General features: G+C 55.3%; 1 protein-coding gene across 4 annotated transcripts in view; it reads left to right on the top strand.

Annotated features, from left to right (window-relative positions):
- The first annotated feature begins 1,739 nt into the window (after positions 1-1,739).
- AP2A2 (adaptor related protein complex 2 subunit alpha 2) overlaps positions 1,740-12,166 on the top strand; it is a 69,583-nt gene continuing 59,156 nt past the window's right edge. For all 4 annotated transcript variants that reach the window (XM_061161181.1, XM_061161189.1, XM_061161186.1 and 1 more), the window contains exon 1: positions 1,740-1,945. In XM_061161181.1, coding sequence (XP_061017164.1) covers positions 1,879-1,945 — 67 coding nt within the window. In that variant the 5' untranslated portion in view covers positions 1,740-1,878. The remainder of the gene's footprint in view (positions 1,946-12,166) is intronic.

Below are 12,166 nucleotides of genomic sequence, written 5' to 3' on the forward strand. Positions count from 1 at the left end.
GGGGCCACGAGGGCCCAGGACACCACATCTTGTCCCCGAACACGCAGGGCTGCTTGGACCTCCAGCCCTGTCTGGGCCAGGATGCCAACCCCAATTTTCTGGAAGGCTGTTGTCAGCAACTCCCTCCAGACATTATGGGAAGGAAACTGGGTCACTCGTAAAACTGACAGGCCCAGGTACAAGCAGGATCACTCTGGACACCACGGGCCCTGGCTCTGGGCTCCCCCACTTTTGTTTCTCCTTCAGAATGCAAGGGCCTCCCCCTCCCACCGGCCACGGAATGAGGAGGGCCTGGGAACCAGCACTGGCTGGTCCAGTTCACACAATCCAAGAAATGGAGCACTGCATGTTGCTGAAAGGTTAAGTGACCTGAAGGGCAGGTGAAGGCACGGCAGGAAGCAGGAGGCTGGGGTCTTTCTCGTGGCCAGTGGCGTGTCTCATCAGTCTCTGGACACTGACCACCCCCCGCCCCCCCACCAACATACACACTCATGTGTAGGGATCCCAGGAGGTGTTGGAAGCCCAGGGTCAGCACTGAGAGAGGTGTGATACCTGTCCATCTCTAAGCCTGTCCTCCAAGAAGCCCCTCTACTGTGGGCTGAGTTTGCCATCTGTCCATGCCCCGCATGAGCCCCTGCAGCCTCTTGGCACTGCCCTGCCCTGTGAATGGCTGCCAGAAGTGGGTCATGTTCTCCTCGCCTGAGTCCCCTGGCCTAGCTGTGGTACGGTTATCTCCTGGCCTGGGGAAGCAGGCCCTAGGGGGTCTCTCCTTCAGGAAGCCCTCTGCGGGCCCGCCCTTTGGAAGTTTTGGAAGGTGGTGAAATTGCTGCCTTATATGGATACGGGTCTCCACAGGTTCTGGCTTCCCCTAGGAGTCCCAAAGGACCAGAGCTTGGGTCCTTGGTCCACGGGAGGGAACCTGCCCCTTGTTCTCCTAGCCAGGGTCCATCAGCGGCCGGCCACTTACTGGGAAGTGAGCTGGGGTGGGTCTGGGCTGTGGCATTGGAACCTCTCTCCAGACAGACACAGGTTACAGGGCCTGGATAACCCCAGACAAGGAAGGATTCTCTTCAAAGCCATCCCACTTCGTGAAGGAGAGCTTGGCAGGGCCACCTGCTCTCCAGACAAACTCCTGGGGGTCTCTGCCTGCTAAGGCCCCTGCAGTGCACGACGGGTGGGCCCTGGTCCTCACCTCCACCTCCCCAGGCTGCGGAGGTGCGTGGCGGCAACAGTGGCAAAAGGTGCGGTTGGTTACCAAGGAACTGAATTCAACAGTGAGCCCTGGTCCCCTGGTGCTGTCAAGGAGTGGGGGGAAGCCGTCTCTTCAGGGCTCAGTCTCCTCTTTGTAAAGAGATGGGCCGGCTCTGGACGGACGGGTGATGGACAGCTGGCCCCAGAGCTCTGGGTGGGGACAGGTTCCCCGCGGGAGGCCGGCGGCAAGCGCCCCCAGAGCCGGGCGGGGAGGGCGGTGAGAGGGGGCGGAGGCGGGGCGGCGGGATGGGGCGGCTGGCGGTGGGGGTTCCCGGCGGGGTCGGGCGGTGAGGATTCTGCGCGGCGGAGCCGGGGGCAGCGAGTCGCGCGGCCGCGGAGGCCGGCGCTCTCTCGCCTCCGCCGGGCCCTCCCGCGGCGCAAGTCTACCGGGGCCGCCGCCCGGCTGTGCGCGCCCGCTGCCGACGTGCTCGCCCCCGCACCCCGGCCGCCGTCGGTCGCCGCGCGAGCGAGCGTGCGTGCGTGCGCGCGCGCGCGCGGCGGCCCCGACAGCGGTGCTGGAGCCTGAGGCGACTGGGCTGAGGCGGCTCCTCCCGGCTCCCGCTCCTGCGGCCCGCTGCCCTCTCCTTCGCAGGGCCCGCCAGCCCAGGCCGCTCCCCAGGCCCGAAGATGCCGGCCGTGTCGAAGGGGGACGGGATGCGGGGCCTGGCGGTCTTCATCTCGGATATCCGCAACTGTGAGTGGCTGGGCGCCGGACCGGCCTGCGGGGGGCGGGGGCGCAGGCCGGCGTGAAGGGCTGGCCGGCAGTGGCCTTCGGAGGCTGGGGTCCGGGGCGCGGACATGGAGGGCGAGCGTCCTGGGGTTGGGGGCTGGGGTCGGGGCGCGGACCTGGCGGGCGAGGGTCCTGGGGTTGGGGGCTGGGGTCGGGGCGCGGACCTGGCGGGCAGGGGTCCTCGGGTTGGGGGTGGAGTCCGGGGCGCGGACTTGGAGGGCAGGGGTCCTGGGGTTGGGGGCTGGGGTCCCCGGCGCGGACTTGGAGGGCGGGGGTCCTGAGGTTGGGGCTAGGGTCCCAGCCGGGGGTCCTGGGATTGGGGCTGGGCTCCCGGGCGCAGACCTGGCGGGGGGGGGGGGGGGTTCCTTGGGTTGGGGGTGGAGTCCGGGGCGCGGACTTGGAGGGCGGGGGGCCTGGGGTTGGGGTCCGGGGTGCGGGCAGCGTTCAGCACCCGCGCGAGGGGCCTGGCTCCGCTGAGGGGCTTCTGGCGAAGCCGCCCCCTCCCCAGCATGATGTCACCCCGAGCCGTCTTTCTAGTAATGGAGCATTTAACCCAGCGTTTTCCAGAATAGTGTGCATTTTTCACTGGAAGTGGGAGTAGCGAAACCCGTGTCTTGCGGGGAAGCAGCTGCTTGACCCGGATCCTGGCGGCCTGTTAGGCCCTGATTAAAGTGACTCGTTCCCAGGGAATCGGCCCCGGGCGGTGGGGTGGGATGGCCTAGGGGAAATGCTGCTCTGCCCGCTGTCTTCGGTCAGGGACCGCGTTCTCAGCGACGTGTGCCCCTCACAGCGTGGAAAAATCCGCACGGAAAGGTGAACACGGCCGGAGGCGGGGGTGCACCGTTCCTCCACCATAACATTTAACTTTGGTGTGCAGAAACTCCTGTTGATTTTCAGGTAATGTTCCCTTCGTTTGGGCTTCCCTGTGGCTCAGATGGTAAAGAGTCTGCCTGTGGTGTGGGAGACCAGGGTTCGATTCCTGGGTCAGGAAGGTCCTCTGGCAAAGGAAATGGCAACCCACTCCACTGTTCTTGCCTGGAAAATCCAATGGGTGGAGGAGGCTGGCAGGCTACAGTCCATGGGGTGGCAAGGAGTTGGACACAACTGAGCGACTTCACTTTTCCTTTTATTTAATTAAGAAGTAAAACACACAAGACCAGTTTCTTGTCTGGCTTTAATTCTCATTTTTTACCCACCAGACATTTGTGGATTAGAGTGGTTGAGGTTCACTGTATATTTTTAAAAAATGCGTGTAACCACCTGCTGGTTTGTGCTGTTGTCCGGAGCCCTCCCTTGATCGCCTCACTTCCTTACACTGGGATGAAGGACCCAGACTGGGGAAGGTTCGATCTTCTTTTCCTTCCCCTTTTCTGCAAGGAATCCATGTGGAAACCCACCCTGAGGTCTGCGCTTTTACAAGTAGAGCAGCATCCTTTTGTCCTCCTTTGCTGTGTAATGTGATTTTCTAGATAATAATATGCATAGTGGTAATGTGTTTTGTAAAGCTAAATGTGGGTGTGTTGCTGCTTCAGGAGACCCTTGGGCCAGGACTCAGCTGCCTTAAATTAACCTTGACATCTGTCCTTTCTTTGTGGAAGAAAATTGCTTTGGGTGGGTCATTGAGCTTGAAATCCCTTTTCTCAGTTTTGTAGACTAGTTCTCCTAACTAGATGTGTTCTGTGCTGGGTTTGCCACAGCGTGAGATTTTGGCTTGTCGACTGAGTATAGACAGACTTTCTCCACCTCTGCCCTGTGGCATTTGAGACTGATCACTTGTGTGACTCTCTCCTGTGGCCTCTACCTTCTAAATGCTTCAGTTGTGACAACCAGAAATGTTTCCAGCTGTTGCCCTGGGGGGCATCCCCACTCTGGGCCCTGAGCAGCTGGTGTGGAGCAGTAAATTAGACAGTGTCTTCAATGAAGGAGCTGCTGTAAGAAGTGCCTAATCCTTCGGAGGGCCAGGGGTGGGCTCAGGCCTCTGTTTAACGTGGCCCTCTCCTCAAAACCAGCTTTCCCACCGCACCTTGCTACCCCTCATCAGCCGCGAGGCTGTCCTCTCCTGTCAGGACAGCGTGGGCAGTTCGTGGCTCTCTGTCCCTGCCCTGCCCCACCCTGGAAGCCCCACAGGGTGGGGGCCACACGCCGTCTCCATGTGGGACGGTCACCCAGTAGCTGAGTAGGCGAGTGCAGAGCTCTCCCCTGGGAGTGATCCGGGGCCTGTTCTGGCCAGGCCCGGTGAACCATGGGCACAGCAGGGAGGAGGAGGAGGTCCGACCTGAGAGCCTGCCGCCTGGTCAGAGCTGCTCTGAGCTTGAGCCCTCGGTGGCAGGTGAGGGGTCCCCGTTTCCTCTGCTTGTGGCTCTGCTTTCCTGTCATGAGAGTGACCCCTGTGCAGAGAGGGTACCTGGACCCACAGCCGCAGAGCTCCATCTCCCCTGCAGACACGGACAGTGGGTGTGTAGCTGAAGTATCTCTGAAGTGTTTCAGCTCTAAAATTGTGGCTTCCTTTACCTTTCTGCATGATGTGGTCTCTTAAATGTCCCCCTTTAGGATCACAATAAACTGTGGAAAATTCTGAAAGAGATTGGGAATACCAGACCACCTGACCTGCCTCTTGAGAAACCTGTATGCAGGTCAGGAAGCAACAGTTAGAACTGGACATGGAACAACAGACTGGTTCCAAATTGGGAAAGGAGTACATCAAGGCTGTATGTTGTCACCCTGCTTATTTAACTTATAGCAGAGTACATCATGAGAAACGCTGGGCTGGAGGAAGCACAAGCTGGAATCAAGATTGCGGGGAGAAATATCAATAACCTCAGATATGCAGATAACCCCACCCTTATGGCAGAAAGTGAGGAAGAACTAAAGAGCTTCTTGATGAAAGAGGAGAGTGAAAAAGTTGGCTTAAAGCTCAACGTTCAGGAAACTAAGATCATGGCATCCGGTCCCATCACTTCATGGCAAATAGATAGGGAAACAGTGGACACAGTGGCTGACTTTATTTTTCTGGGTTCCAAAATCACTGCAGATGGTGATTGCAGCCATGAAATTAAAAGACGCTTGCTCCTTGGAAGGAAAGTTATGACCAACCTAGACAGCATAATAAAAAGCAGGGACATTACTTTGCCAACAAAGGTCCGTCTAGTCAAGGCTATGGTTTTTCCAGTGGTCATGTATGGATGTGAGGGTTGGACTATAAGGAAGGCTGAGTGCCGAAGAATTGATGCTTTTGAACTGTGGTGTTGGAGAAGACTCTTGAGAGTCCCTGGACTGCAAGGAGATCCAACCAGTCCATCCTAAAGGAGATCAGTCCTGGGTGTTCTTTGGAAGGACTGATGTTGAAGCTGAAATTCCAATACTTTGGCCACCTGATGCGAAGAGTTGACTCATTGGAGAAGACCCTGATGCTGGGAAAGATTGAGGGCAGGAGGAGAAGGGGATGACAGAGGATGAGAAGGGTGGATGGCATCACCAACTCGATGGACATGGGTTTGGGTAGACTCCGGGAATTGGTGATGGACAGGGAGGCCTGGCGTGCTGCGGTTCATGGCGTCGCAGAGTTGGACACGACTGAGCGACTGAACTGAACTAGCGCGAGCTCTGCCTCAGGTGGCGGCTGGCTGCAAAATGCTGCAGGGCCTGAGCGGTGCCCGAGTCCTCGTGCTCCGTGTAGCTTTGTGGCTCAGGTAGCAAGCCAGCTCTGTGCCTCATACATTAACTTGGTCCTGTCTTACTGACTTCAGCCAGCTAAATTTGACTCAGTGAATTTGGTGTGTGGGAGTTCATGAACTGTTTCTCTCAATCGTTTTTAAATATGTTGTTAAAAACATTCTATTCCTTTTATTTAGTCCTAGTTGCAAAATAATTTCTTTATTCAGAAATAAATATGGAGTCATAGGAAGTTGCAAAGAAATGGGCAGGGAGGCCCCAGCATTCCTCAGCTGTCTCCCCTCTCTCATGACAGTATAGCTTCAACACCAAGAAACTGACGCTCGGGGTAGTCACATTTCTCAAGTGTTGTATGCAGGATGTATGTGCGTGTGCATGAGGGCGTGTGTGTATGTGTGTGTAGGTCTGTGTACTTTTTTTTGGCTGCACCACAAGGCTTGCAGACTCTTGGTTCCCCCATCAGGGCCCTCCGCAGTGAAAGCGAGGAGTCCTAACCACTGGACTGCCAGAGAAGTCCCAAGGTCTGTGTGCTTTCCTCAGGTACAGCTTCATGTAACCCCACCTCGGAGAAGATACAGAGCTGTTTCACCATCACAAAGCCCTCTTGTGCCACATCGTGTGGTCAGCCTCTGCCCTAGCCACTCCTGTGTTCTCCGTCTCTGCGTCACCTCTCAAGGATGCCGTGCAGTGTGTGACCTGGTGAGGCTGGCTTTTCTCACTGGCACAGTCCCTGGAGGGCCATCCATTCAGGCACTGAAGTCGAAAGGAAGGATCTGGGCCTTCGTTGGTGGTCCACTGGTTAAGACTCTGCCCTCCCAATGCAGGGGGCATGGGTTCTATCCCTGGTCAGGGACTAAGATCCCACAGGCTGCATGGAGTGGCCAAAACAACAAACAGCAAACAAAAGGAAAGAACTGCTGAAACTGGTAAAATAATGGCTATTTGCTGTTTATTTGGTTGTTTGGGAACTTTTGTTTGCTTTTGCACGTATGATAGTATCAGCGGAGGAGCTTTACGGATTGACTTGTTGACTCTAGAACATTGCTTCAGATGTAGAACCTGCTGAAAACGTCAGAACTGACTTCAGAGTAACCAGGACCGTGCTGAGGGAGAGGAGCGATGAGACTTCATTCTTGTAGAACCCGTCATGTTGCCAGTGGCCGGGAAAATGCCATTTGTTCCTCCACGCACGCGGTGGTGGGAGCTAGGGCTGCACAGATGAGTGGAGACACTTCCATGGTGCTTGGAGGCTTTTTATTTAATTCCTCCTGGCACTCACTCAAATGAAGGGATTCAAGTGGACAGATGTAATTAGCCATTTGGCCAAAAACAATTTCCGTGTTCTTGGAGAAAGCATGTGGTTTTCCTGCAGGCGCAGTGATTTAACTGGAGGATGACTGGCCGTGCCAGTCCTGTGGTCATCACGGAGCTCGATTCCACGCCCCCCCCGTTTCTGTTGGTAATAACTTCGCTGAAACTGGGCACTCCTTTGAATTGTAGCATGACTAAAGTTTAAAAAATTTTACTTGTTTGTAAAATTCCATTTGTTATGAGTCATAAATTGGACATGAAAATTTAAATTCAGTGTAAAACTTCAATGTTAAAATGAAACATAGGGTTGGCACTTGATTTTCCTGGGTAGTAGTAAAGATCAGAATCAGGGATGGTCAGTCTGCATTTTAACTTTTTAAAGTTTTTTTAAGTAAGGTTCAGTTTAATCTTGTCTGTACATTTAAAAAATGCTGACTTTTTGAAAAAAGTGCTCTTGTTGCATATTTCCTTTTGCACTCTTATGCATAATTTATATTCCTTAGAAACTGATTTAGCAAGTTTGTGCCAAGGCTCGGGGACGGGACGGACCTCTAGGCTGGAAGAGGAAGGAAGTCTTCGGTCTGACCGCGTTGTGGCTTCCAGGAAGTCCCTGTGTCCCCACTGTGTCCTCCTGGCTCCTCTCTGTTTCCTCTCTGAGATGTCGAGGTGCCCTGGTGAAAAGTGTATTCTCCGGCCAGATACTCAGCATTACCTCTCTTTCCTCTTAAAATTATTTTCACTCCATTCATTTATTTATTTTTTGGCAGTAACGTGTCAGGATTTTATAGTTGTGAAGTTATTGGAAAGACCATCTTTTGGGGATTAAGTGGCATTTCTTGGCTTTAAAAAGGTCAAACAGGGTCAGACCCAAGGGTAAGGTTCAGGAGTGCAGTGGGAAGAGGCACTTGGCCTTACTGTGAGCGGACCTAGGGGCTCTGGTGGGAGCTCTGAGCAGCAGGGCTCTCGTTCCTCGGATGTCACTTGCAGGTCTTGGGTGCGAGGTCAGCCTCCCTTAGTTCAGATTTCAAAGCTTCGGAGGCTCCAAGGAGGGAAAGTCTTTGTGAGTCTGTGGCGAACCTGTCTAGTTTCAGTGCTGCCGTGAAGCTCTAGGTGGTCCCCTCCCGGTGAACAGGACGCGTGGGGGCCGTGGCCCCGGTCATGTGCTGGCTTTCTCCAAGAGGCTGAGCGGTTCTGAGTTCTGGACAGCATGGGCCTCAGGTTTCAGTTAAAGGGTAGCGTCTGGGCCTGTTGTGTGAAACACCGCTGGGGTTCTGAGCAGCTGACTATGAAGCTCCCAGCCCCAGAGGTGCTTGCAGACAACACATGGGAGGTGAGCTCCTCTCTACGTCCGCAGAGTTGGGGGACTAGGTAGACAGGGTGGAGGAGGTGGGTCCTTGCCCTGAGGGCGCCCCCAGGTTGGAGAGCGGAGGTCTGGGGAGGGGGCAGAGGGAGTAATAGAGGGTCACAGATGCTTGGCACCCAAAGCAGGGAGTGCGAGTCTGCCTGGGAGCACCGCGTGTTTGCCTGAGGCCCTGTGGAGCATCTTTTTCCCTCGAAGCCTGTCTGGTCCTCGCTCCCTACCCTGCTCTTTGTGAGGAAATGAAGGGAGCGTGTGCAGCAATGCGTCCCTCCCTCTGGTCGGCACTGGGCTTGGTGGACCCCACAGGGGGAGTTAGAGAGCCCGTGGCTTCTGTCAGCTCCCATGGGTGCAGCATGGAGGAAAGGGATCCATCAGCTTACCAAACGAATTGAGAGATACTCATTAGAAGAAAAAATGAGCAGTTTTCACTAGGTCACAGGATGTCTGAGGCGTCAGACCACAAAACTGGGCTCACTGATGCTGGCGTTGGCCTTCTTCAGAGTCTTCATGACTTTGGGATGAAAATTGACACGGGTGAGATGTCATGGAAAGCAATGCGAGTCGCTTGCCTAGGAGGAGAATTTCAGGCTGGCTTGCAGTGGGTGTTCGCTTGTGGTGGGGAGCTGGGGCTGTGTGCTGAGGTCCCTCCCAGTGTGTGGAGGGAGGGCTGTGAGGGATGCCAGGATGCGTGGAATAGAGAACCTGTCGGGAGGAAGCGCCCGACTTAAAGCAGTGCCTCGGAGGCCGACGTGGGTGTGGGGCCAACGTGCGGTGCCAGAAAGGGAAGAGGCAGGCTCGGCCTCGCCCGCGCAGCGTGCCCTTGGGGTGCAGTCCCTGCTGGGCAACCCTGCCGTGCGCTCGAGGGTGGGGGCTCGGGCTGCTGGGGGAGCCGCAGGTGGGAGCGCACGGTGTGGGCTGGGCCAGCGGTCTGCCTTCGGCAGCTGTGTGAGTGGGGTGCTCCAGGTTTAAGGAGGGCAGTGAGGTGCCCGCACCGGCCTGTGCTCCAGAAAGAGAGGCCGACCCCTCTTCCCCAGCTCACTCCTGGCCCTGGGCAGGGGGAGTGGCTGGCTGAGGATTGGACCTGCTCATTAAGGCAGGGGCGTCTGGCCAGTGTTTGGAGTCGGATCCTGATTCTGTCCCTTTTTCTTTCTCACTTTTGCAAATTGTGGCCCAAGACAGCTGGGAGTCTTCATTTTTCCTCAAATTTAAACCCAGTGAGGGAATCCCCTAGCAGTCCAGTGGATAGAAAGAGCTTGGTGCTGTCACCGCCGATGGCCTGGGTTACATCCCTGGTCCGGGAACTCAGATCCTGCAAGTCATACAGCATAGGCAAAAAAAAAAAAAAAAAGGAAAGTAAAACATCTACCCCCTCCCTCACTCTGTGAAACTTGAAGGGGTTTTGTGTTCACCCGTCCTTGTATTTGAGGTGTTTCCTTTGTGTGATCCTTTCCACCTGCCCTCATCTGCAGGATTGCTTAAAAGTGTGAAGACCAAATCCAAATTGGGTTGCTTGGCTTCTGTTTTGCACTGCAGTGTCTTTTTTTCCCCTTTAAAGTCCCTTCTGATGGCAGCAGAAGGGTGTTGTGAGGATTAGGTGTTCAGTGTACCTAGAGCACCTTGAGCTCCTTAAGGTGGGGTCAGGCGCTGTGTGGGGATCCTGCTCTGCTTTTCCTAAGGCTGTCCTTCCTTCCTGTGGTGGGGTTGGGAGGGCAATTACGTGTTTGTGTTGCAGTTTAAACAGCACTGAAAAAGGGGACTGCATTGATACTGAATAGTCTTTTAAAGCACAGTGGGAAAAATAGAGCAATAAAATGAATATTGTGGAATACTTTTGGATTGCATTTATTGCTATTGAAAAATAGCTTTTTCTGGCCGGTTACTGTGAGGGGGGTGTGTCTTGTATGGTGCTACCCGACCAGAACCTTCTTCTGACCCTCGCTGTGCCTGCGAGAGCGGAGCCTCCGGTGATGCGGCGGGTGCTCGGTTGCACCGCGGCCTGTGGTGGATGGAGGCTCTAATGCATCTGCAGGGCGCCTTCCGCAGGCCCCTGCCCTGGACGCACCCCTCACAGCCTCAGGGGCTCTAGCACACGGCTTCCGGTCAGTCAGTTCCCCGTCCAGACTTTGGCTCTCACCGCTCACCTGCGGCCTGAGTCGTCCTCGTCTGGAGCAGCTCCCCGGTCTCCCTGGCTCGGGGGTGGAGCAGGCCTGGAGGGCCGGCAGGTCTGTGCTGCTGAGTCCAGTTCCCGAGGCCTGGCCTTTCTGAGGCTGCCTTCCGTGGATGGGTTGTAGGTCCTGTGTCCACAGCCTCCCAGACTGTCTTGGGAAAGCTGGTCACAGAGGGACACGAGGTGCTGTTCTGTTGGGGCTGATGTTTGTCTGATGTGTGCTCTCCGATGCAGCGTTTACTGTAGATCTGACGTAAATCTGCTGTGTAAGTAATCAAGAAGATACTGTTTTTCATATTACATTCTTGTTTTGTAACAGTTTTGATACAACTCCAAGAGTGAAGGGTGTTTTAAAGGTGTGTATTTAAAAATTTATTTCTTTGTTTTTCTGGACTGTATTTTTTGACATAATTGTTCCATTCATTCGTTCATTTGAGAAATCTGTTGGTGCCCATTGCGTGCTGGGCATTATCCTAGGCATCGGGGATTCAGTGCGTAACCGAAGGGACACAGTCCCTGTTCTTTCAGAGACTTAAATTCTGTGAGAGTAGACAGAACTGATTTCCGCGTTATTCTGTGTGTCTGCTCTCACAGGAATGCACCTGGCCTCCTGTGCCTGCCCCACACTTCAGGGAGCTCTGTTTGGGTCTCTCCTCCCCAGGGAAGTGGTGAGGCTTCTCTTCACTCAGTCACCTGAGAGGTATCCTCTCAGTGACTGCTGTCTTCCATAGTCTGTTGTCCAGTGTCTGAAAACTGTTGTTTCCTATATTTTGTTCAGGTTTTTATTGCCTGAAGTGGGAAGGTAGATCCTGACCCTGTTTATGGCAGTAGGTTTGGGAGAGATGTTGAGTGTGTGTTTGGATCCCAAGGCTGGAATTCGGAGGTGAGCGGACGGCGGCGTTGTGTGTAGGTGGCATGTTAAACCACGAGACTCAAATCTGAGCTGGAAGCTGATGGAAGGAGTGGCGATTGTCACAGAAGCTTTACCTCTGTTTACACAGCTGATCTTCACGGTGATACTTCACAGCAGGTACTGAGGTGCTCCCTGTTTTATGGAGAGAGGAGCGGAGGCAAAGGAGGCCCAGGCACTGCTCCTGAAATGGTCCCTGAGGACCCAGACCCAAGCGACTGGGGCTCCAGACCTCTCCTCTGCAGCGCGTTGCTGAGCCAACTCTCCAGGAGGATGGCCAGAGCCTCCAGATGTGCTGCAGCCGTCAGGCAACCTGGGCCAGGCAGGAGGGCTGGCCAGGGGGTCACAGGAGAGGACTGGGCAGGGGGCCTGATGGGCGGTTTCCAGAACAACTGGGAAACGGGAGTCTCCGCCTAGCTTTGCAGCAGAGAGGGGAGGGAGGAGGTGGAGACCCTGAAGGCTGCTCTGACGTGGGCGTGCCCTTTTTGATTGGAAGCGGGCACAGCTGTGCCAAGCGGGCACAGCCTGGCAGCAGGTGCTCGGCCTGCGTCTCCCAGAGCCTCAGTCCCTCCTGGAGACCGCCCACCTTTCTTCTCCTGCTCTCCTCCCCGTGCCCCCCAGCCAGTCCATCTCCAGACCTGGGTCTCCCTGACCGCTCCCTCAGGTCTCCCGGGGCTCCTCAGGTTTAGGAGGACATCCGTAGACTCATGGGGTCCTAGGATTGGGGTGTGAGTGTCTTTGGGGGCATTCTGCCTATCACGATTG

The sequence above is a fragment of the Dama dama genome, chromosome 2 (assembly GCF_033118175.1).
Source record: "Dama dama isolate Ldn47 chromosome 2, ASM3311817v1, whole genome shotgun sequence".
In the NCBI taxonomy this organism is placed as follows: Eukaryota; Metazoa; Chordata; class Mammalia; order Artiodactyla; family Cervidae; genus Dama; species Dama dama.